General features: G+C 37.2%; 1 protein-coding gene across 7 annotated transcripts in view; it reads right to left on the minus strand.

Moving 5' to 3' along the window:
• The window catches only part of SLC44A1 (solute carrier family 44 member 1), a 150,594-nt gene that overhangs the window by 51,032 nt on the left and 72,811 nt on the right, over window positions 1-26,751 (minus strand). For all 7 annotated transcript variants that reach the window (XR_011473383.1, XR_011473382.1, XM_070430994.1 and 4 more), the window contains exons 4-11: window positions 26,096-26,232; window positions 17,648-17,738; window positions 8,624-8,793; window positions 6,654-6,743; window positions 4,566-4,705; window positions 2,476-2,662; window positions 1,347-1,512; window positions 442-598 (exon numbers count right to left, since the gene is read on the minus strand). Coding sequence is in view for 5 of the 7 variants with exons in the window: in XM_070430994.1 (XP_070287095.1) it covers window positions 442-598; window positions 1,347-1,512; window positions 2,476-2,662; window positions 4,566-4,705; window positions 6,654-6,743; window positions 8,624-8,793; window positions 17,648-17,738; window positions 26,096-26,232 (1,138 nt within the window). In the remaining 2 variants the exon portion in view is untranslated. The remainder of the gene's footprint in view (window positions 1-441; window positions 599-1,346; window positions 1,513-2,475; window positions 2,663-4,565; window positions 4,706-6,653; window positions 6,744-8,623; window positions 8,794-17,647; window positions 17,739-26,095; window positions 26,233-26,751) is intronic.

Below are 26,751 nucleotides of genomic sequence, written 5' to 3' on the forward strand. Positions count from 1 at the left end.
GGAGGGAAAAAAAATGCTAACACACAAAAAGATTAGAATCAAAATCTGACATAGGTACTAGTGCTATGAGAGTGGAGAACAGAGAGAGAGACATTTGTGAGATGGGAGGAATCAGGGGAGGTTTCTCGGAAGAGGTGTTATTTGAGCTAAGCCATGTTGATATGCATATTATTTCCACTATCGAGGAGAGGGAAGAGGTTCTAAGGAGGAAGATGGTGAGTTAACACAGAGGAAGAGACACTTTTGGAAACCAGTGCTGAGATGGATTTTGCTTGAGCATATGGAGTGCAAGGGGGGTGGGGGCGAGGGAGGAAGGGCTGGGTTCCACTTTGTCAGGAATCTGAAGAAAACAATGGCAGCTTTGGACATGATGTCATTGGGTGCAGGAGTGAGATCTGGAATGTGCCCATGGGAAGTCCAAAAACGTATTTTTCCCCTTACCTTTCCTTTCAGCTGACTGTGAATGTACATAAGGATCATTCGTGGAATCTTGACTAATGTGATGATGAAAGATCCTTTGGCCACAGTACCAAGGTGATAACGGACAAGGCGATTCACTGATGCCAAAATAGGTGTAAATGGCAAATTCCTTTTATCCCTATTTTTAAAATGACCAAAAAGACAATTAAAACAGAGCCTAGGCCAGGAGGGAAACACAGGAATGTTTGGAGTGAAAAACTGGTTCATTTTTCTTACTGTAGCTTTACGACAAAAATGTCAAAGTAATATAGTACAACTAATATAAATGCTACACGTGTACCATATAAAATTAATGTGTCATTTCTCTACAGAAGTGTCATGGGGTTCTTAAGCTCTAATATTTTAAGTTAAATACAACTGTGCTTTGAAAGCTCTTGGTAGTAAATACTTATGACGTTAATTGTACAATCAGAAAATGGAACTTAAAAAGATGTTCAACCTGGCACCTCATTACAACAGAAATGATAGGCCTACAGCGGGTATTCAGCTCTGAAGTCAGGAAGGGGAGCCACACAATTGCTCTGATCCAAACAAATTAAAGAGGCTTGTTTTCCTTTGATGGACTTTCATATAAAGCCCAAGTACATAAGGCACTACCACAAGATTCATTCTTCTGTTAAATATAATTTCTGTTATATCAGGGCCTGCAGTTCTGATTCATTTTTTAGAAAGTTTTAGAAAAGTGCAAAGAATAAAACAGCAACCTCTTGTTTTCTTACCTCCCAGAAAGATCAACTATCACATTTTGTCATGTTCTCTTCCAATCACTTCTTAAAGAAATGACATTCTGACAAGCTTCAGTTCCATTCCCTTCAGGCACAATTGCTTAGCTGATCTTAAGTTGTTGGACACGTATGAATTCTCACCTGGTAAAATAGTATGTCACCACCGCTCCTGCCACAGTCATCTGCTGACAGGCCAGAATGAATTCACTGATCCAAATCAGGCCCACCACATGGTACCACCACATGTACTGCAGAGGCCCCGAGACCCTGAACTCCACAAAGCCTTGGTCGTTCTTCACAGCGCTGCCTGGGAAAAGCAAGGAAGGGAAGAAGAATCACATAACGTCGAAACCACAAATATGGCTATTTAATTTAAGAGACTGATTTACTTTCCAAGAACAGGTCCCTATACCCAAACCACAAACTTATAATCACAGTGCTATCTCATTAAGGGACAAAAATAATTATCAGTTGAAAAGTTGTGAAGCCAAATATTACCCAGTTAAGCATTTTGTTTTCCCCAAAGCCATGATATAGATATACAGCTTTTAAAATTTGTTCTGTTTGAATATAGTTCTTACCACATTATTAGTTACTTAGTTTAAGCATGAATATGCAAATAGCTCTTAAATTTTTTTTCAGAGCTATTACTTGTCTAATAATGACAGACCTAAATTCTTAGCAAGGTACAGAAATTCATATTCTATTCAATTGGTGAATGTGTGCTGAAAGGTCAGAGAAATTACATACAAGTGTACTAACCTTACACTGCTCCTCACAATGAATTCCATTTAGATGTAGCCTTTGATGTAAAGTATGGCTACAAGCAAATCTGAGAGTCTATGAACTGAATCATCGCTAGGAGCTTTAGCTAGGTTCTGATCATTTCCAAACTAGAAAATCCCAAGGAAGCAAGTTGAGCTTTAGCTCTAACTGAGTTTTAAGGCAATTCCACAGTGGCATTACATTCATTCTTTCATCTGAGAATGGATCCAAATGTCTGAGGGACTAGAGGAGTTGACTTCAAATCCATGACCATCTCAAAACCAGGATGCAATTACAGGCCTTACCTGGTTGACACCCACTTTGCTAGGATGATAAAGCTCATGATCAGAAAATGGGTTACTGAAGAATCATAGCCCCTGCTAGTTCCGATGGCTATTAGAACTTAGTCAATCAATGTCTGAAGACTTATATCTCTTTGATGTTTTAAATATGTTAATGCAAATCAGATTCATCCCTAAGAGAAAGAAGCAACATGTCTTCTTACCAGTAGTGCCAAGAAAAAGAAGTGTCATGATCCAGTACGCCCAAAACAGGACAAGGGCAAAGAAAGTCCAAAAGGGTTGGAAGACTAGCAGTGGCAAGTGAATGAAGACCTTGCCCGCCACGTGGAACAAGGCGATAGTGAGAGCAATGCGTTTGCGCATAAACAACATGATCAGGAACAAGATAACCTGTGTGGGGAGAATAGAGGGAAAGGGGTTAGTTACCATGGGAGAATAGAGGGAAAAGGGTTAGTTACCATGTTAAACAGCAAAAACTGAAACTGGACAATGGTGGAAATTTTTACTGTAACACCTTCATTCTAAAACGTGGAAGTTCCATTCTCTGAATCCCAGGAACACTTTATCGGTCTGTATCTCTCTTGCAGCACTTACCATTTTCAACGGTATATTGAGAATGTCCTTTAAAGCTAAATAAAAGGACTTCTCAATTTCTTATTAAATCCTAGAATTTGTCTCACTTTTCCTTTCGCCACTCATTACCAATCAAAATGTGTGGTTTGTCAGATAGGATGAAACACCTCCTTTATTTGAATAGATCTGTGCTTGTCACTTTGAAAAATAGGGGAGCAGCCATGGCTGGTTTTGTTCAGTGGTTAGAGCGTCAGCCTGTGGACTGAAGGGTCGCAGGTTTGATTCCAGTCAAGGGTACTTTGGTTGAAGGCTCGATCCACAGTGCTTGTCGGGGTGTGTACAGGAGGCAACCAAACGAAGTGTCTCACTTTGTCTGTCTGTCTCTCCCCCTCCCTTCCATTCTCTCTAAAAAATCAATGAAAAAAATATCCTTGAGTGAGTATTAACAACAACAACAACAACAAAACAACAAAACAAAGAAAAATAGAGGAGCGGACCACATGCCATGAGCACAGGAGCACTGGGGGTATCTGGGCCTTGTCTCCCACTTAAGGCAAAAGCTCCTTAAGAACAGGGCCCATGCCAGATTCACACTTTGTTCACCAGCCTCTATCCTCCTGCCCTGGAATAGATAATTGAGCTTAAAGATGATTAATAAATATTTGTATAATAATAACAAACATATTTTTCCACCAGTGGCTTTATTTTTTTGTTTCTAATGCTCAATATAAAGCTTGGGCCCAGCCAGTGTGGCTCAGCAGTTGAGCATCGACCCAGGAAGCAAGAGGTCACCAGTTCGAATCCCAGTCAGGGCATATGCCCGGGTTGCAGGCTCGATCTCCAGTAGGGGGCATGCAGAAGGCAGCCAATCAATGATATTTCTATCTCTCTCCCTTCCTCTCTTGCTAAAAATCAATTTAAAAATATGTTTTTTTAAAAAGCTTAGGATTATACCTAGAAGTGGAAAAAGATATCTTTTTCTTTTTTTCAGAGAGGAGAAGGAGATGAACCAAAGATATGCATGTAGATGATTTAACCCCATGTTAATTAGTAATTTTACTGTACAGGTGCTAGGTAGCAAAGCTCACCTATATTTTTTGAAATAATGTTGTTAAAAGAAAAGTTTACAAGGAAAAATGGGAAATAATTAGTAAACAAATAAATGAAATGACGAGGTGACATTTCTTATCATACTTTTAAAAATATATATATTTTATTGATTTTTTACACAGAGGAAAGGAGAGGGATAGAGTTAGAAACATCGATGAGAGAGAAACATTGATCAGCTGCCTCCTGCACACCTCCTACTGGGGATGTGCCCACAACCAAGGTACACGCTCTTGACCGGAATCGAACTTGGGACCTTTCAGTCCACAGGCTGACGCTCTATTCACTGAGCCAAACCAGTTAGGGCTTATCATACTTTTTTATAGTAAAAAGAAAGTCTTTTTTAAAAAGTAACTACATTATCTTGTGACAATAAGAAATATGTTCTACTAGTAAATAATAATGTAAATATTCTAGGCGAAAATCCTCTCAAAAAGCAGGCTGTGCAGAGCAAAATATTGCATCAGTAGCACTCATCAATTAGGGAAGCCAGCTGTGGGACAGAGATTTTATCTAATGAAGATCAAGGTTAGGCATGCCATAGCTAGAGGTGAGTTTCTCCTCCGTTAATGATCTCCTGTAAATAAAAGCATAAACCTGAACGTATACTCACCGTGAACACTGTAGCTGAAATGGCATAGATGAGGAGGGCCCGAAGATTGTCTTCAGCTATCTGGAGCTGCTCAGGAATAATTGTTTCTTTGGGAGACTTTCTTTGTTTTGCATATAGCCACCATAGTACACCTGTGCCACCTGGAGACAAAAAAAATGATTGTTTTTGCAATAATTAGCACCTGAAAATGTGTTGACAAATCCTCAATTTTCTGGATCCTTCCTACGTATCATCATGAGACTAGTGCAGCAGCAATCCACTTGGCTGGGAGGCGCATGGCTATAACTTTTTTGCCAGTGTAAGGGGAGTTCTAATTATTCCACTACCACCTTCCATAGACACTCATAGACACTCACTAATCTTTCAGTTCATCAAATACACTTCCTTCAACTGTACTGATTACTGACTTTGAAGCTGAGATAGATACCCCAAGAGGAGCTGGTTACAAAGAGAGCCTCAGCATCCGTTTAAGCTAGAGATCCTGGAGGGAGCAAGTAAGGGTCATAGAAATCAGCAACGAAGCAGAAAAAGACAAAGGTCTCTGCGTAGACCTCAGTCACTCTAGCACTGAGTGCCGACAGTCATGCAGCGGATGAAATATTTGTACAATGAATAAATGAAGATCAAAAGAGTAGTTCCCACCAAAGGTGAAAACAAAGGCAGAAAATCTTTGATAGTGGTGGGTGCTAGGGATGGGAACTTTTATCTCTATTGCTGGTTCAGAGATTCCGAGAACTGGACTGAAGACAGAGGCAAACCCTTCATTTAATCCATTCAGCAAATATTTTGAGTGTCTAACAGCATCTCCTGTTTTAGGGGTTGGGGATAGAGCAGTAAACAAAGCCAAGTCCCCACCCTCACCCCTCATGAAGCTTCATACATAGCAATGGGGAAACATAAAAATAGGGGGGAAAGTAAAAACATAGCATATAAAGTCTAAGAACAAAGTCATCTAGTAAGAGGGACAGAAAGTGCTGGCATTGGGAAAGCACTGTAATTTTATATAAGATGGGTAAGCAAGGCCTCACCGGTGATGGATTTGAGCAAAAGAAAAACAGGAAGAGAAAAATCTATGAAACTAAGAAAGGAGTGTCCTAGGCAAGAGGTAAATTCCAAAAAAGAAGATATAGCATGTAAAAATTAAAAGTTTTATTTTATTCTCTATATTTCTATTTTCTACCACGGAAGTAGTTAGATACCATGAGTAGTTATCACATTTATAAGTGGGAAGGGGAAATTTATTTATTTATTTATTTATTTATTTATTTATTTAAAATATATTTTATTGATTTTTTACAGAGAGGAAGGGAGAGAGACAGAGAGTTAGAAACATCGATGAGAGAGAAACATCGATCAGCCGCCTCCTGCACATCCCCCACTGGGGATATGCCCGCAACCAAGGCACATGCCCCTGACCGGAATCGAACCTGGGACCCCTCAGTCCGCAGGCCGACGCTCCATCCACCGAGCCAAACCGGCCTCGGCGGGAAGGGGAAATTTAAAAAAAAAAGACAATAAACACAGAAGGCCCAGAAAGTTTCATTACAAACAGTAAACAAAATAGACAGAAAAATGATAATGAAATTTTAAACACACACACACACACACACACACACACACACACACACACTCTCTTATTCTGTCAGAAACACTTTTCAAACAGAAAGAACTTCAACAACTTACAATGGCTGATTCAGGCCTTACAAAGTGCCAGATAAAAGAAAAGGATTCCTTTACTTGCTTGGCAGAGACATTGCAAGAATCAAGTGAAAATTAAAGAGCCAGAAGCCAAACAGAGCCTCGATTGCTGTCTTTTCTCTTGGGTTCTTCCCCCCAAATTAAAAAAAAGTTAGCTCCTTTAAAAAATAATCTCCATTTGCCAATGACCTCACCTTTTTATTTGATTTATTGATCTCAGCATGACCTAACTTCAATGTCTTCCACTTATCAGTCTCTTTATAGTTTAAATTAATGCAGAGCAGAAATTTTTTTTTAAATACTCAAAGTAGTTCCAAACTGAGGCAGTGTCAGAAGCAAGCTTTAATTCTCAGTTCTAATTACTGAAAAACAAAGAAGTAAGCAGCTTACCAAGTGACCCCAGTATGACCAGAATTGTCACGATCCACACAAGTACTCTTGATATATACCTGATTATCACCATCAAAATCATGGACAGAACTGCAGGGAAGATAAATAGAAAACATGTAGAATATTATTTGGAAAACACTGGAAAATATAAAGATAAATTCTTTCAGTTGTTTTCTCCCATGGAAATAATTTGTTGCTATTGACAAGTTCATGATCCCAATTTAGGTAACAAAGGAAACAGGTTGCTTTTGCACTCTGACTTTGGTACTTGTGCCACTTGAAACCAAAGGCACCTAACCGTGGGTGTATAAACACAGAAAAGGATACATGCAAATGCACATGGTGACTCAAAAACAGCATAGAACTGTTGTGGATTCACCACAGAAAGGCATCAGAACTCACATGCAAACACACATGCCAACACACAAAGTGCAGAGAATGACATGTTATGTTGGGTGACCAGAAAAATTCTCACACATAGAGAGAGAGAGCATTTAAATTAGGTGCTACACTTCCTTGAGTAATTTATGCATTTTAGGACCAATTTCTCTGATGGTTGGTCAATAAACTAGATGGTATTTTATCTTTTTTCTGGTTGTTTCTCCTCTGAAATTCTAAGAGATGATCGGACCCTATGGGATAATATCCTGAAGCCTACTGAAGCCCAAATTCCTCTGGCCTCAAAGTTTGAGTTATTCAGTCAACCCTTCTACCCATCCTCAGCTAAATTCCAACATGCTAAAATATTGAGTGAAAAATCTCAAAAAAGAAAGTGGGGGGATTTAACCCATTTTATGGGGAAATTTGTTGTTGAAATCTTAATTTGTACACCTTTTAATTATCTAAAGGCCCACTTCACAAACAAATGGACAAAGACCTTAAGCCTCATAAGAGAACCACTCTAAGAAAAAGCTGGAATTCCAATGACTTAAAATTATTATCACTATTTTTAAGGTTTAATTTTTTTTTCTTGGTAAAGTATTCAACTATTTCAGAAACCAAATAATTTTTATATAAAACCAGGCTAATAGTCAAGCTTTTATGGGCCATTCACAAAGCCAAAAAAATTAAGATCTGTGACTAGGTAACATTATTAGGGTACTCTCTTTTGCAATAAGTGTACAGGAACTAAAAACAGATGGGAGCATTTCAAATATCATAGAAATAGCTTTTCATATGGACAGCCTTTTTTCAACTGAGACAAGTACTACACCTAAGCAAAAAGAAAAGACTCTCTAATGACAAGACGGAAATACAGCTAGTCTTCCAGGTGACTACTAGTATACTTGTTAACAGGCATAAATATCGTTTTACGTAAAAAATGAAATGGTCGTTTGGTTCCTACCAGTTTCCTTCTCCCTTATTAAAAAAGTCTATAAATTCTAATATGGCTACATATAGTTCTGCGATAATATAGGGTGTTTACATCTTGAAAATAACAGTTTTATTTGATTCTATTGTCTACTTATTGATGAGAAAACTCAATGGCTAACAAGTGGAGATTTTCTAATTTTCCCAGCAATAGAGTGATATTATGACCTGTTGCATGGGGTGTGGGGAGGGTTAAATACTTCAAAAGTAATCAATCAGAAATCTATGTTCTTTGACGGAAATATATATAAAAAAATATGTGGCCTCTTTTTATAAGCGAATAAACCAAAGATTAGATTCATAACTAAAAACAAAGGGGCTTTGATTTGTTAAAAGTAGCCTCCTGCTATAATGTTAAAGGTTATTATAGACTCAGTAACCAAAGTTTGGAGAAAACACTAGTTTTCTCCAATGAGAGGAAAAGAACAGAAATGAGTTTCAGATATATATAACTATATATAATCTGAAACAGTTATTTTGGCTATGGGAAGTGAAACATTTTACAAGTATCCCCAGTTGTATTCATATTTTTGGTTAAAAGACAAAACAGTCTTCTGCTGCAGTACTATGCAATAGCTAATAATGAGAAAAACAATTACCTAGTGATAACAAGCAAAGTCCCAATATAATTTCTTTGCTGGCCATTACTCCACTAATCAGCCTGTGTAAGACACTATTGTCACTGACAAAGGTGATCAGGGCCTCTGCAAACTTGGCATAGCAGGAAATGTTCACAGGAGCACAGCGATGGAAGAATGGAATAGGTGCACTGGTGACACAAGAAAAAAAAAATCAGAAAAAAAATTACTCCTACTTAATATAAATGCCACATCAAACACACAAATGAGAGGTGAATGTGACTGCAATACACTCCACCCTCCACACGTCATATGGGAGCTAAGAGCTGTGAGCTTAATGCTATGAAGATGACTGTCATGGGCAGTGATGCAACTCTTACCACAAACTTTATCAAAGAGGGTGGAGTGCATGTTCCAACAGAAGACATTACCCTCCCCTTCTGAAAAGAAACACACACACACACATATACACACACATACACACAGATACAACCTAAAGAAGCAAACCCAAACACTTGAACTCCTCAGCCTACACATCTATCAATCAAGGGGCAGATGACAAAACTTACAAATGTATCCTTCATTGAAGTGAAAATGAATTTTTGCCATAAGCTATTTAAAAATAAAAACACACCTGGGCTTTTGCTTGAAATGTGCCCCCATTAATGGAATGGTCTCCTCTATCAGAACGACATACAAAACCTTAGATTTAAAAAGATGTTTGGGCACAAGCCTAGGAACTCCTGTAAACTAAGTCATACTGAGGCATGTGCATGACTTAATCAGCATAATCTGCAGCTATGTAAAACAATAACCATGAATACTGATGTATGGAAATAAGGATGATGTAAGGGCACAAGGGGGAAATATAACCAAAAATATACATCTAATGTGATGATGGCATCTCTGTATAAAAAATATATATACATATAAATCAGGACAAAAAATATAAGCAAATGAAAAATCTCTATTTGGTAGTATTATGGGATTTGGGGTTATTTGCTTTCTTTTTATATGTTTTTACTTTAAGATTATTAGTGTCCAAAAATGAGGTAATCTGCTGCTTCAGGCTTGTATGGACTGCATTTTACTTGTGAAGGAACATAGCTATGTGTGCACCATGACATTAATCAGGTTTGTTATTAACATGGTTCTACTTTACCTTCTGAGAGGATGGTATACATCTAATCACTAAGAGATTTTAAACAAAGCGCTATGAACATGCCCTCAGCTGAGATTTCTTTGGATTCTAAGACAGCTCTATGTGTGTACCAATGCAAAAATACACACTTACGTGTGCATTAAGTTAAATTTTAGCCATTGCTAATGTAAATCCCACATCTTCAGAATTATTTGTAGGACTGTTAGTCACAGTTCTAATATACCATTTTGACTAGAATGATATAATTATGTTCTTATTCTTGGTTGGCACTGTATGTGGGTCAAATCAGTAGATAAGATTACATGGTTGAGCATCAGATTCTAAGGTTTCTAATCTCAGCAAAGCAACTTTGTATGACCACAAGCAAAGTACTATCCTGGTTTCCTTCCTCAAATGTTGATCAATAAGCACCACTGGGAGTGAGAATAAGCAACGTCTTCCATACTGGTAAACTTCATGGAACAATAAGACAATATAACTTTAGAGATCTTGCCTTACCTTAGTTATGCTTCAGTAAAATGTATCCCAAAATGATGTGACAATTTGACATGAATGTTTATTTGTAAAAATTTGCCTCTTGTGATCAATGGGTGTATCTGTGTATATCTCTAAAATGGTGTTAGTAAAATAGTTTTAGTGAAAGTTGATACCAAAGATTTGATATTTTGGCAGAAACTGCAGAAAGCTGAAGCATTCTGAGTAATGCCTGTATTAAGGGTATGCAAATCATAGTGGTTTTTTTTTTCACTAAAAGTTGTTTCATTAATGATATACAAAGATATTAAATTACAGAATACTTTTAAATGAGCTGGACTTAGACATATTATAAGAAAAAAGATAAAATAGGATTAACTATAAATTCCTAAGCAATAAGCAGTGGTTCTCAACCTTCCTAATGCTGCGACCCTTTAATACAGTTTCTCATGATGTGGTGACCCCCAACCAAAAAATTATTTTCGTTGCTACTTCATAGCTGTAATTTCACTACTGTTATGAATCGTAATGTAAATATCTGATATGCAGGATGTATTTTCATTGTTACAAATTGAACATAATTAAAGCATAGTGATTAATCACAAAACAATATGTAATTATATATGTGTTTTCTGATGGTCTTAGGCGACCCCTGTGAAAGGGTCGTTCGACCCCCAAAGGGGTTGCGACCCACAGGTTGAGAACCGCTTCAATAGAGGCTGATTTAGGGGAAAGAAACCTTTAAACAGGTAACTTTGTTGGGACCTACAACTGTTTTTCATTTTTGTGTGTATGTGCGTGGTTGTTTTTTCCTGATGCTGTCTAGATACTGTTCCTACCAGGTTAATGTCCGCATCTAAGGAAGTCTAACCCTATGTTCAACTAGACGTGGTTCTCTAGCCTTCAAAACGAAAGTCCTCTTGGGTCCATGATTATGTACATCTTCACTTGCCTTATTACCCCATTATTTCTGATGCAGCCTCTGTTTAACTCAATTGCCTCCAACCTTAAACATAACATAGATCTATCTTAAGGATATTACCGATGTCTTTTTCTCATACTTAATCCCACCAATTTGTTGGCCCTGCTTTCCTGTTTCCCTTTTCCTGTCAGATAACCATAGTGAACTTGATCCCCTGGCCAGAGATGGCTATGCCTACAGCTCCCATATCCTAACAGGATGTTTTTTTTAAAAATATTTTTATCGATTTCAGAGAGGAAGGGAGAGGGAGAAAGAGACAGAAACATCAATGATGAGAATCACTGATTGGCTGCCTCCTGCATTGCCCCTACGGGGGATTGAGCCTACAACCAGGGCATGTGCCCTGGACTGGAATCGAACTTTGGACCCCTTCAATCCGCAGGCTGACGCTCTCCATCTGCTGAGTCAAACCAGCTAGGGCCTAACAAGATGTTGATGTATGTTTATACTCAAAGAAACACACATCATTTCTAAAGAGAGTGAAGCCTGTGATAAAGGAAAGAAACCTGGACTTGGGTTCAAAAGCCCTGGGCGATTCTCCTAACATGACAGAGTTGCACATCACTCCACCTCTCTTTCTCAGTTTTTCTATCTGTGAGGTGAAAAGGTAGGAATAAGTCCCCTGTCTTTTCTGATATGAATAGTAATAACAATAATATTATGCCTACCCAGAAATGAATGAATGATTCTAAGTTCATAGAAGCAGCAAGCCCAGTATCTTTAGTATGTTTCTGCTTTTCAGACTTAGAATGAGAACAGATTATTTGAAAAGAGAAGGGTCCTGTTAAAATTCAAATCCTTCATTTTTTAAAGAGGAAAGACTGAATAATATCTGCTCTGAACTTACCCTTTCTCGTCATTTTTATAATGTATATAAATACATGGCAACTGAAGAGGGTACTTTTACACGTATCCCTCAAAGAAATGAAGCACAATAACAATAGCCCTTGGCCTTATCATTCAATCTATGTCCGTTAAGGAAAAAAATCCTGACAGCTCTAAATTTGAAGGTTATAAAATTAGCACAAGCTGATTAACTACATTTTTTTAGCTGACGGTCAAAATGGTCAAAATCTGCTCTCACTGGTACAGAGTAATAGAAATAGAAGGCAAAGAAGATAATATCTGGACAGAGTAGTAAGAAATGACGTTAAACACAGCTTTAAAGTAAAAAGGATTAGATCCCTTTATATGTCATTCTTTTTTTCAACTCTTCCCCCCAAATAATTCCACCATCCATGAGTGAATGCTTAAATTGTTTCCTTATTTTAAAATCTATATAGTTGTGGCATTATGGTTTGTCTTATATTTTTCTATTTAAATCCTATGTGATCTAATGAATTTAGGATTAGATGAGTTAGCTGATTTTATCTACCTCTCAGAAAATAATAATTCTGAGAACCTAGTATATGAGACCATTTCTATTTAGTGACTAACCTACATGACATATTCTGTGCTTCTTAATTAAGAGGACAAGCATAAAGAATTATATTTGCAGTAAGTTTTACTACTTTTCGAAGCCCACAGAACATTGAATCTTTAAGAAGTCAATGTTGTTCCATTAGGAACTGTTGCTGTTTCACATTATTGAAACATTAGTGAATAAGAACAAAATTAATTTATAATGAGTCTTTTAAAGACTTTTAAAAAAATGATCCACTCATAGGAAAATTGTATCTTACCTTGGCAAACATACTGTCCATTTGCCTTTAAGCCCAGACTATCACAATTAATGAGCTCCCTCAAAGTATGCCTAATATCTCTTCTCCATATGCCTTCAGAAGAGAAGACAGGTGTTGGCATCTCTCACAATTATTTTATTAAACTTCAGGTTATAAAACAAAAAACCAAAAGCCATAACTCATAGAGGCAGACAACAGACCAGTGGTTACCAGAGGGGAAGGGGTGTGGAGGGAGGGTGAAATGAGTAGAGGGGGTCAGTTATACGGTGACAGATGGAAACTAGACTTTGGTGGTGAGCATGATATGATATACACACAGATGTCGAATTATAATGTTGCACATCTGAAACTTATATGATGTTATAAGCCAATGTTACCTCAATTAAAAAAACAACCTCAGGTTATAAATAAACAATTACACCTGATTTCTAACTAAAAGGTTTATTTAAGAACGAAGAAAAAAATAGAGGATTCTGGCAATATTTCCAAAGCACAGAAAAGGTAGGAAAAGAGTAAGTCAAGAATCTAATGGCAATATGCAATGGTTTTCATACATTTCGTTTTATTTTTTTCTCTTCTCCCATTCCTGTAGTCTCTCTTTAAAATACAAACAACCCTCCTCCCACCCCGCCCAAAAAAACAACAACAACGAACTGTAGGATAGACTTCACAAGATATTAGATTCAAATTCTGATTCCCAACAATTAGTTGTATCCCCTTGAATAACTCATTTAATCTCTCTTATCTTCTACTTCCTCATCTACAAATTGGGACAATATCCTTACAGGCTTTTGTGAGGATTAAATGACATTATACATATGAGTATCTTAATATGGTAGCTGGCATACAGGAGATGATTTATAAATGTTAATTTACCTTGAATAAAAAAAATTACCTTGAATCCTTCATTTTAAAAATAAATAGATAACATTTTTTTTTCTTGGCTGTTAGTTTACCATCTCTATATTATGTTATTAACTCCCCATCACCCAGCATCCTTTCTGGTATCCAGAGGTACCTAAATCAATGTTTGATGAATAAACTGAATTTATGTAATCTGTTCCTACCATTTCGATTTTCTCTGTCTATACCTAAACCTTTAAACATTGTAAGTGTACAGACTAGCTTGTCTCCTTATTGCTTAACATGTCACCAACAGAGAGTTATGAATTTGAGTAAAATATGATCGCCTTTCTAGGCATTTGTTTTTAAAAGTCAAAAGCACTTCAAAATAGCAACCATTTGGCAATTACATGGCACTAGTGTTTTATTGAAAATTAGTTTACAACTGCTTTTCTCTAAAACAGGCACTGCCTTCTGCTGCAGAAGGTGTCTGGGTGCCTAGGAAGTTTGGGGGTAAAGGGGGGCGCCGGCCCACTGGTGGTCAGTGTGCATCATAGTGACTGGTCAACTGGTCGTTCAGTCCTTCGGTTGCTTAGAGCAGGGATGGGCAAACTTTTTTCTGCCAAGGGCATTTGGATATTTATAACATCATTCACACAAAATTATAAACTTAAAATTAGCCTGCTATATTTGGTCAAACATTTAATTAACTCATCCCTAATGCCTTGGCAGGGCCAGACCAAATGATTTTGCAGGCCTTATACAGCCCATGGGCTGGATGTTCCCCACCCCTGCTCTAGACGTTGAGAAAAACAATACTATCAAGCCAAATGCCAAGCACAATAATGGGTGTGTAACACATATTATTGTATTTAATTCTTATAATTCCATGGCAGAGGTATTAAATTCCCATTTCACATGAGGAAACTGTTTACAGAGAGATTAAGAGACTTGCTCAAGCTGACCAATAGAATGTGGTGACTGAGAATTCACCCCCCCCGACACCTCCCCCCCCCCCCGCCAAAAAATCACTTCCAGGCCCATCTGGGCTCAAAGTGCTGCTCTTTCTGTCCCATTAGGGTGCTCCCAAGAGGACAAAAAAGAGATATGAAAGATGCCAGGAGCCATTTGCCTGCATCACAAGTTTGTCTAGAGCAATATATATATATATATATATATACTAGAGGCTCAGTACATGAATATGTGCACGGGTGGGGTCCCTCGGCCTGGCTGGCAATCTGGGCCAATTGGGGCAGTCTCCCGCCCAGATCAGGGCCCAGGGCCCATCAGGGCGAGCAGGCCTGGGGGAGGGGCCACAGGAGGTTGGCCAGCGGCCTGCCCTGATTGGGGCCATAGCGGTGGGCTGGCGTGGGGGGGCGGCAGCGTGGGAGGTTGGCTGTGGGAATGCACTGACCACCAGTGGGCAGCTCCTGTGTTGAGCGCCTGCCCCCTGGTGTTCAGTGTGCATCATAGCGACAGGTCCACTGGTCGTTCAGTCCTTCGGTTGCTTAGGCTTTTATATATATAGATATATTCATCATGTACAAAAACAGTCCCTAATTTTTTTAAGGACAGAGTTTCTTGGGGACAGAGACTAGAGCTTAGTCGACTTTTCAGATTTGGTATCTAATATTATTGTGGAACAAGGTAGCGTCCCAAGTGTTTTATTAAAACCAATTTATTCTGTTTTCTGATCCTTTCACTTTGCTTGCCAAATAGTAAATAATAATATTTATAATTTACCTTCCTCCTATCAACTATTTCTTCTCTTCTGTTTTCTAATAGGCTGAGTTCAGACAAAAGTGGTAAGACACTTAGATTATAAGGGTCTTTAAATAAAGGATAAACATACTATATAGTCAGTTTTCAGATGGTATAAGTTCATCATTGCATCTTGGATTACTGACACATTAGTGCAGGGGTCCTCAAACTTTTTAAACAGGGGGCCAGTTCACTGTCCCTCAGACTGTTGGAGGGCCGGACTATAGTTTTAAAAAAAAAACTATGAACAAATTCCTATGCACACTGCACATATCTTATTTTGAAGTAAAAGACAAACCAGGAACAAATACAATATTTGTATTTGCATGTGGCCCGCGGGCCATAGTTTGAGGACCCCTGCATTAGTGGATGACCTTGTTAGAAGCCAAGTCTGTCCATCTCTAAAATGTAAGCCCCTCTTACTACTAGGCTTTGTCTTTTGGGGCATGCCCTTAGGATGCTGTATGTGAGATGTGTAGGTCTGTGAAGCCAAGACTAAAACACCTCAGATAACCAGAAAGAGGCAGCCCCCAACATGGTAGAATCAGAGATCAGAGGGGGAGGAGAATTTGTGGTATGAGCTGCCCCCAACCCATACTGTATAGGGGCAGAGCAACCTCATTCTCAGACCAAGGCTCTCTGGTCATGCTTTTAGAATACATTTATGCCTTAAAATAGTGACTCTACTCAAAGTATGCATTTAAAACAGGCTTTAACAGTAAGATAAAGCTTTTCTTACATTGATAAACTTTCTCCAGAGACTCTATTCAAAGGACCTCTATTTCTTTACTGTGATAGCCTCCCCAATATTCTCAATTTTCACAAATGGAGTCTCCTTACCTATTAGTCTGAGCCCATAATTTGTAGATCCCTTTTATTTAATATCTTTTAAAATAGTCCCTTTATTTTTACGTCCAAAGGCTTAAAATTTTAACATCAATAGTAACTTGACAAGACTAAAAGCTGAAATCAATTTAATGGATATGTCCTTTGTCTACTTTTCAACAGAAAATTTCAAATTCAAGTTAATAACACACAAATTACACCTATAAGCAATCCAAAGGAAAATAGACATGACTGTCAAAATTTTAAGCAACAGCTTGCTATAATATACTGAGATACAATAAAAGTGGTTCAATTCAGTATTCCTAGAGAAGTTGACTCATGTCAGACACGGTTAGTGATACATGCAAAGGTTCTTAAGATCAGACATGTTCCAAATCCTGTGTGCCCAATTCTGAGGATATTTTCTACAGTGTTTGAAAATTTATCTTCTTTAAAAAAAAATTTTTTTTTTTATTGATTTCAGAGAAGAAAGGAGAGGGAGAGAGAGATAGAAACATCAATAATGAGAGAAAGAATCACTGATTGGCTGCTTCCTGTATTTCCCCCACCAGGGATGAGCCCAGAACCTGGGCATGTGCCCTGACTGGGAATTGAACCCCGATCTCCAGGTTCATAGGCCAATGCTCAACCACTGAGCCACACCAGCTGGGCTATCTCCTTTCTTATAACTCTATTCACCGGTATAAATTTTAAAATTTGATTTAGTTATAACTAAACTACTGTGAGATTATTTCTCATCCTTGTATCCATTATATGCAGTAGGTACTTAATAATAAATGTCTGTTGAATAAGACCTTGGATAAGATATGCAAACAGCCTATAGCAGAGAATGTACCTGAAGGATATAGCCTGAAATAAACTAAGGAGAATAATCACTGCCATATATATTTTTTTTAATTTGCAAAAAAATTGAAAAATAATCCTTGTAAGTATTTGTAGGATCAATTTCAAAGAATCTTTGGACTGTGAGGCTTGGCTTCTAAGTTTACTGCAGATTTTATGGTTCAGCAATTTTATATACTTAAATATTAAGGCATTAAAAAAAGGGGGAGCCCCCACAAGAAATGTAAAATACGTACCTGATAATAAGAAAAGTTGTTTGCCTATGTGTGTGTGTTTTTTAAGCTGTAAATTAGATGCTATTATTTCTACTACTACTTTTAAATTTTTGATGTAAAAGTACTGGACCTAGACAACTGGTTTCATCAAGTGACCCTTTTCTCAGAATAACATACAGTTTACAATCTAGCTATGAAAACAAAAGTTACAAGTTAACAAAATACGATAACATTTACCTCGCTGGAACTGGTAGTTTGGGGCAAAGAGAAGACGCTTTTGAAGATGTATATTCAGAAGGCTTTAGCTGGTAGTGACATAGTGCTGAGCCTGTTGAAAGAAAGTTAAATGTTAGCAAACAGAGTCTGAATAAGTTCTCTTATTAAGGCACTTTAATTTTATTTTGTATGTGAATGTTAATTCAACATATATAACTTTCAAACATTATATAATCAAAAAGAATCTGATTTGGTCTATGGTATTGGTCCTCCATCATTTAAAACGTTTCTCCTGCAGTAACTTACATAGAAATTTTAAGTGATAATATTAAGGGTAATAACAAGTACTAGAACTACCTTTATTGAGTGATTGCTGCCTGCTATATATACATATATATATATATTTTTTTTTTTCTTTAAAAAAAAATAATCAACTGCAATTCTAACTGACCAAACGGCATCCAAGAATGTCTCTAAACAAATGAACCAAAGAAACATGACTAAATTCTCCTGTTGAAGAAACCAAGAGTTTTTGCCAGCCCTACTGCTTCTGAGGATTAGGCCAAGCAGCCCATTCCCAAGGTTGGTTCTGTCCCCCATCCAAGTTTCTCATCTCAAGAGGAGGGCTGGGAGTGGAGGTCGGAACAGGGAACCTGTCCCCTCCTCCCATATGCTGGGAACTCTTAGGAAGTTACCGGAGGGATAAGCCTCTCCTCTCATCCCATAAATATTAATTGTATCTTTTACTATAACCCTACAAGGCAGGTATGTATTATTAAACCCGCTTTATAGAGAAGGAAATAGAGGCTAAGAAATAAGGTAAATAACTTGCCCAAGATGACACAGCTACTAAGCAGTAGAGGTCTAGATCTCTTTGACCACAAAACCCACATTCAATTACATATGCTGCCTCTCTTTCCTATGCTTTCCATTACTATTTAAAATTATTGCACAGAGCACATGCACATTCAGATAATACATTACTTTTTTCTTATTTAAAAGGCAAGAAATGATCATTAAACTAAACAAATTGATTAAACTGGTAAACTGATAAAAGAATCCTCAATTTTCAGGTAGTTTAAAACAACTTAAATTCAATCCTAGATTGGCTATGCAACCATCTATTTCTCTGACTAAATGGCTAATATATATCTACACAATATATAAAACTCAGATGAATACAACCCACCAAATTGATAAATATTTTAATAACTTGATAACTTTGTAATATAGCAGCTAAAATATTGTAAGGCTCATTGTACAATAGATATTGTTAACTGAGGAGATTTAGACTATAGTCTAATTTTTCTGAGGACCTACAGCCTTATATCATGTAAATTTTTATATTTCATTAGTTGACATTTTTACCAGATTACTAATTTGGTCAAATACTTTATTATTAAATACAAATAGGATTAGCTTTGCATTTATGTTATAGAAAAAATGGACTTTTATAATGAACCACCACAGGAAAAGTGTAAAATGTAATGTGAAGTGAAAATGGTGGATTTTAACACTGAAATAATTACAGAAACATCATGTAAGGATGTGAGAAGTAACTAGAAGGAAATACAGAAAAAGATTTGTTGGGACAACACAACTGGAAGTGACTTTATTTCATCTATATCTTGTTCTATCAAACAATAAGATTTTAGAAAGCCACAAAACCTGCATTTACTTCAGTAATGCTGCCCCCAAACCAGCAACCAACTTGTCAAGTGTTTAAATATGTGGGCTGTAATAGCATACTTACATAAATACATGTACCATCTATTTTATGTAAAGATAATTGAAGAGGTACTTGAAAGTTACAGGGCACTGTTCTTCAAGTTTCTTCATCTTCTTAAGATAGTCTCAATAGGAAACTAAGTTTTTGGAATTATTTTTAAGCATTCTTTTCCATTGTCATGACTACTTAAGTTCGCAAAATATTAAAAATCCTCCTCTTCTGAAATTAGTGTTTCCTGTATGAAGATAATGCCACTTGACTCCACTTACAGCAATGGCAAGCAAACATTTCAGATTAATCCCTAAAATAGCTGGGAGTCCTATTATGGAATTGCACATGAAAAAAAAATAGCAACTGTGCCAATAACTGCAGGGCACCCAATGTGATCAACTTCCTGATCTGAATTGTCAACTTACTTCTTTCAGAGTCCAAGATGGAATCGATTTGCACAGTATAAAAGGCCCTAACTAAAACACTTTGCGTCGGAGCGGTCAAACACTGCTCCATCTGAATTCTGGGAACATAATCTCCACCCCCACTCTCTCTCCATTTAAAAAAGGAGGTCAGCAGGTGCAACAGAGTTCAATTTTATAAATACTTTCCTAGGATAATGCTCAAGGAAAGGATAATAGCCTTATATCTGATGGTATTCTGGGACACAGGCCAGTACTAAATAGATCCTGTACTAAATAGATTAAAGGAGAAAGATCTTTACAATGTGCTAGTTGTAACAATCAGAAGAAACCTTATACTGCTTCCTGCTCGAAGGGCAGATGGACAGAGAAGCCTCAATGAAGAATATTAAGACAACCCAGTAATGGCAAACATTTTACAGTTGCTGTTTTTCTTTCCATGCTTATTAGCTAATGCATTTTCAGTGAACATTTTTAAGGTAGTATCTATCTTTTTAAAAAAAAAATAATGGAAGTATAAGCAATATTAGCACAAGAGATTTGATTATAAGCAGTAAGACAAAGTTTTATTTTCTAATGCAAAGAGTAGGGGAAAAACATACTTGAGTAATGAAAAGTCTAAAACAAGAAACAAAAAGCTTATCTAAACCATACTAGAGGCAATCCATGCAACTCAGCCAATGTTATTCAAATGCCATCAAAATGAATGATCTTAGGAATCTAACGCTTGTATATACACATTTATCTCAGTAAACGGTTTCTATAGCTCCCAGAATGTTTAACTACCACAATTTTTCAAATGCCTTATAATATTCAATCATTTATTCTGTAGCTCAATTCACTTATAACTCCCCTAAGAGGTTATGTTTCCATCACCACACTCTAAACATTACAGATGGGGGGAAAATTAATACTTCCACGGCCTCATGAACAATCACTAGCAAATTTAGAAGTAGAATTCTTCTAGGCCATAATGCGTCTTCTGTGTCCTTCCTAATAATCATAATCAGACAAATATTCAATAAGCGCCTGGGCAAAAGATATATTGTTCCATAGATATCCCAAAACAACGTATTTTTTAAAAACCTAAAACATTTCTATCACCCACTCTCCAAATCTGTTCTGCCTCCTTCCACATATTTTCAATCCTGGTTAATGGCTCCATGAAATCCCCAAGATGAAATGGGGAAGTCATCCTTTCTCTTCTTCTTTATCTCCTGTCCTCCCATGCCATTCAAGATATGCAAGATAGTGCCCGGCTGGAGTGGTTCAGTGGTTGAGCGTCAACCCATGATCCAGGATTGATTCCCAGTCAGGGCACATGCCCAGGTTGCAGGCTCGATCCCCAGTAGGGGGCGTGCAGGAGGCAGACGATTAATGATTTTCATCATTGATGTTTCTATCTCTCCCTCTCCCAAGAAGCACCCAGTAACCAGCTGGTGGTGTGATATCAAGCCAACCACTAAGTAGCACATACTAGGCACACAATAAATATTTGCTGAGTGAATGAATTTTTGACATATATGTGCAAGACTTCTATGTACTGTGGAGGATAAAGAAGAGTGTGACTGTCTACTGTGATGCAATCTCCTTAAACATGAGGACTACACCTTGTTTTTGTCTCTTTGGCACATACTTAACAAGTACTAATTAATTTTTTGTAGAATGAGGAATTAGTTTAAATTGCATTATCAAATGTAAGAATTTTTCCCACTTTTTAAAAAATTGAATTGACTGGGGTGACTGGTTAATAAAGTTATATAGGTTTCAGGTGTGCAATTCTACAATACATCATCTATATATTGTAATGTGTGTTTATCACCCCAAGTCTTCTTCCTCCTTCCTTCACCATTTATCCCCCCTATGCCCTTTTCTACCTCCCTTTCCCTCTGGTAATCACCATGCTATTGTCTGTGTCTGATTATTTATTTATTTTTTTTACTTAACCCTTTCACCTTTTTAATTTTCCCACTTTTCAACAATCATGCTTCCCTTGCTGATCTCTGACTTGGAGTCAATCAAATCAGTTGATAGGGTTGATTATTTCATTCATTATAACTGATATCAAGTCTAATCTTTTGATTTCAGTGTACAAAAAAAAAAAAAAAAAAGAATCCATACTAACTCTGTGTTTTAAGTTATATTGTCACTGATTAGTTAATGATAATCAAAAGTATTGTTAATATCCACAAATTTTATCTAAATGGATCACGTAATCTTTCAAGATTTTCAACTACAAAGCGATGATCCCCGAGAAAGCACCAAGCTGCACGGCTCTGCTAAAATCTGAACGTGGTCCTAATGGCAGGTCACAAAGCTCTCAAGATGTATCCACACTACAGTACATCGAAGAAGCACTCTTCAAGGGGAGTGCTTTCTTACAAGCTGTCAACGGGGCACAAACAAAGGGAAAAGAAAGTTTCTGCCAGTTTCCTACTAGGTTACAGAAAACAAAACATACATTATAAAACATTTGGATAGGAATAATGCAAAAGGTGATAAGGAATTCCATGTAAAATGGTAGCACCCTAACTTAACTATAGGTTAACCTCATCTCTAAACTGTTGTTTAGGATTCAGATTGCAAGTGGAAAGGATAAAACGACATGCAAAGCATCTGGCACAGTGCATGGTACAAAGCAGGTGCCAGTAGGTGGTCTGCTCAGACACAACGCAGGGCTTACGTAGGATTCATCCACTCAGACTTAGATGCCCATGATAACAACGGGGCCCTGGAGTAAAGTGAAGGGAGGTTACTGGCCAGAAGTGGTGGTCGGGCCAGAATTAGCGAAGGGAGAGAGGAGGGGAGACTGGTGGAACAGGCATTATCTTCCCTTCCCTTCGCCACCTGGCATGGTCTGGCTGGGTTGAGATGAAGTTAGCAGCGGCGGGAGAAGGATTATTTCCACCCCCTACAATGTACACATTATTTGAGTTTTCAACAATAATGATAATAAAGAGGACAGAAACCTGTTCAACAGAAACTGGAGGGAACGAAAGTTGATGGAATTCATGCTCTGCTGAAAATGAGCTCTCCCTGGCCCGTTGCAGTTTCTCTGTAGGGAATAAGATTAGGAAAGAGGAAGAACAAGAGGGCTTAAAAGAAAAAATGGAACGAATAATCACTTGGAGAATATGTGTGAGAGAGATGAATGAATACATAAGATGAATTATTTAAGAGGTGAATAAAAAGAACTGATTTCACAGCAATTCTGGTTAGATTGAAGCTAAACAATTTACCTGCTGGTGGCAACTCACATGGATACAGAATTGAGCAAAGGCTATATAGTACGCTGAGAGAATGGGAAATCAGTAAGTGGCAATAGAGATGAAGGGGGAACTTCAACTTCGTTCTTTCAGGAAACATTTATGAATAGCTACTATGTTAAGTCCTATATTATGGCTGGGATATTTCGAGATGAAGAGAGTAAGATCCAGCCCCCAGGAAACTCATGCACTACTGAAGGAAGATGATGAAACAAAGAAGTTTATTTCTCAGTCCTTGTGGTATTTGGCAACTTTCACTTTTTAAAGCAATTTTTAAATTATTTTAATCCCTAGCATCATATATTTGTGATAGTTGTATCACATATAAACTATGCACCATAATAATAAAATGCACATTTGTACATTTACCACCCAACGCACAAGAATTTATACTTTTATATTCACCTAAATCCTTCTGCTTGCTTTCCAAACTCTTTGTAATTTGAGAGCATATTACATGACCAATCTAATTTCCAGCTATTTCTTCCAAACTTTCTATTCTAGTCAGACATACTGGACAGAAGGGTCTACAAATGTAAATGTCCAAGAAAACAGCTCTTCTTTTTATCTAAAAGAAACAAAAATTGAGGAAATATTTTATTTGCTTAATGAATGCATTTCTTACTACAGGAGCCAAGAGCTTTCCTTTATAAATTTTAAATAATTTGTAAAGGTAATATAAGTTAATATGAATGAATGGTTGTAAGTGCTAAAAAGTACTTCCAAATGTTGTCATGGAAACATAAAATTCCCTGAAAAGGATGTATATAATCTTTTCATTTTGGTAAGAAAAATGTTATTTTTTCTTGCACTTTAAAAATAAGGTTTACAATTATCATTTAAAACGAACTGTCATTCTTTCCCTTTCATGAACATTTTAATTGTGGTAAAATACTCATGATAACAATTTACCGTATTAACCATGTTTAAGCGTACAGTTCAGTGGTATTAGGTACATTCACATTGTTGCGCAACCATCACCACCATCCATCTCCAAAATTCTTCATTTCTTGCAAAATTTAAACACTTCATGCATAACACAGCAACTTCTCATTCCTCTCTCCCCACCATGGCAACCACCATGCTACTGTTGCATTATTATTATTATTCCACCAGTGGAATGTAATAGTCTTCTGCCTCAAGTTGCTCTCTACTTTCAGCTCATGTTAATCCCTTGCTCAGAAGTCAGTGGTAAAAATAATAAAATGAAGGTGTATATGTCTTACCCAGGGGCATCATACAGTGTATTTGTCCTTTTGTGGTTGGCTTATTTCACTTAACATAATATCTTCAAGTTTTATCCATATTGTAGCAAAATACTATTTACCAGGCACTGTTCTACTCAGTTTTCATGTATTAACCTCTTCATAACAGCACTGGAGGTAGTTTAGGTACATATATCATTCCTACTTCACAGATGGGGAAACTGAGGCATGGAGAGATCAAGTAACTTGCTCAGGGCCCCCCAGCTTTTAAGTGGAAGGACCAATTTGTGAACCTGGATAATCTACCTCTAGAGCCCACACTCTAACCACTCGATGGCACCACCTCCCAGAGTACACTGTATATGCTCACACTGTCTAAGATTTTAGAAAATCCCTTAAAGAATAACTCATCCCTCCCTAAGAAACCTGATAATGACAAGGCTGATAGTTCTGGCATCAGACTCAGCACATCAACACATCTGGGGATATCACGTGGGAATAGAAAATGAGATCTTCAGGAGTGGTCGATGCCTCTTTATTCAATGCCCACCAAGCAAGTGTCCAGGATTCCCCATGCATCATCTCATTTAATCCTCTCAATAACTTAGGAGGGGGAGCATTATTTTAAATCCATACTTTATTAGATGAGGAGATCGAGGCTCAAAGAGGCTACACCTTCTGTCCCTCCTTACAGAGCCGGTCAGTGACAGAGGCAGAAGTAGAATCCAGATCAAATTAACCCCATGCCCTTCCCACTACCTAATGCTGCGGGCATTTAGCAGCGGACAGGAATACCGCCAGTCTGTAGAGTTTTTGCCCTCAGAAGTCTAGCATCCCCATCAGATGGACTATGGAGCCATGCTAGTGTGTGTATAGCTGTGTCCTGAGGCTGTTTCTCCAGCCAGCTAGAAGTTATAGCTGAGTCAACCCTTGTTCGAAGAAACTAGAGCTAGCCTATGCATCTGGGCAGGACTGTGGCAGCTCTGAGGACTCCTACACACTAAATACACACATGAAACCTCATGGAAGTTCAAAAACACAGGCTTTGGGGGCTATTATGATGTGGCCCTTCACAAAAAGAGGTTAAAAAATTCTCTAGTGGGGTAGGGGGTAACGTGGGTATAAGGACACATATGTAATATCTTAATCAATAAAAAAATATTAATATAATTAAAAAAAAAGAATAGCCCACAAAAAAAAATTCTCTAGAGAGAATTTTAATGAGGTTAGAAAACCATGAGAACAGAGCCAGAGTTCAGGAAATTGACTGCTTGTTTTCGCTGCTAATTCCCATATGTTTGACCTCAAAGTTTCTCAAAACTTCATTCTTAGAAAAATGGTTAAGACACAACGTAAAATTAAAAATGCAAAATACAAAATTATATACAATACACTGAAATATGGTGAAACTTTGATTTTCACTTCATTATCTTTTCTCTGAACTTTTCAAATTTCCTATAATAAACATCGATTACTTAGGAAGGAACACCCCCCCCACACACACACACCCCAATTTTACCTGAAGTAGTCTAGTAATTCCCAAGTACTCAAATAGGATACATCAAAATCCCCTGAGATATTTGTTAAAAATACAAATTTTCAGTGTCCAAAGCTACTCAGTCAGAATTTCCCCGGGTGAGGTCCAGGAATCAGGAGTTTTAACAAGCTCCCTAGGTGACTGTAACATTTGTGAATCAAGGAAATTCTACAGTACTTTCAGGTCTCTTATTCTTTTTAAGATTTTTTTGATGACTTTTATTTTTAAACACCAGGCAAACTTACATTAGAATGCAAATGCATAAAATTTAAGTGAGGATAAGTGACTGGGGTGTAGACTTAGATGCCTAAAGTCTCACCATTCATCTCTGCAAACTTCTGAACATCACTCAGGGTTTTCAGTTCTTGTCTTGGACATGCTGCTACGCACAGTGCTTCAGACTTAATCTTCCGGTTGATCAAGTCCAGATTGCACGGATCCAAAAAGAACACATACCTAAAGCATGGAGAAAAATATTGAGATACTATTTCCACAAAATACATTCTGGTTCACTGCACATCTGACTCAGCCTAAAAGCAAAGAACATCTATTCCATACTCCTCCACAAATTTAATCACAGATGCGGGAACATTTCACAAATCTAATCACAGATAGGCTTTTTAAAGAAGAATCGCTTATAAATATACGGTTAAAAGCAGAAATGAAAAGTAATTGTAGGGCTCCTTTTTCATGATCTATTTTTCCAAAATGAAAATTTGTCATGTGTATTTTATAATTAGAAATGATCTATTTTTAAAAATAATTGGTTTTAGTTTTATTTTTTTGTCAAACTTGTACCCCCCCCGCCAAATTACTGGAATATAGCAATACTGCGATATAATATGAATTGTAGTTTATATGTAAACTTTAGTTACTGAATATATAATTATATATAAAGTGTCTAATTATAAAAAATAATATACAAAACTTTAGCTAATGCATATATAATTATAAAAATGCATTATAAAATTAAAT

Source organism: Myotis yumanensis, unplaced genomic scaffold (assembly GCF_028538775.1).
Source record: "Myotis yumanensis isolate MYYU_CA2020_CCGP unplaced genomic scaffold, mMyoYum1.0.hap1 SCAF_12, whole genome shotgun sequence".
Taxonomy (NCBI): domain Eukaryota; kingdom Metazoa; phylum Chordata; class Mammalia; order Chiroptera; family Vespertilionidae; genus Myotis; species Myotis yumanensis.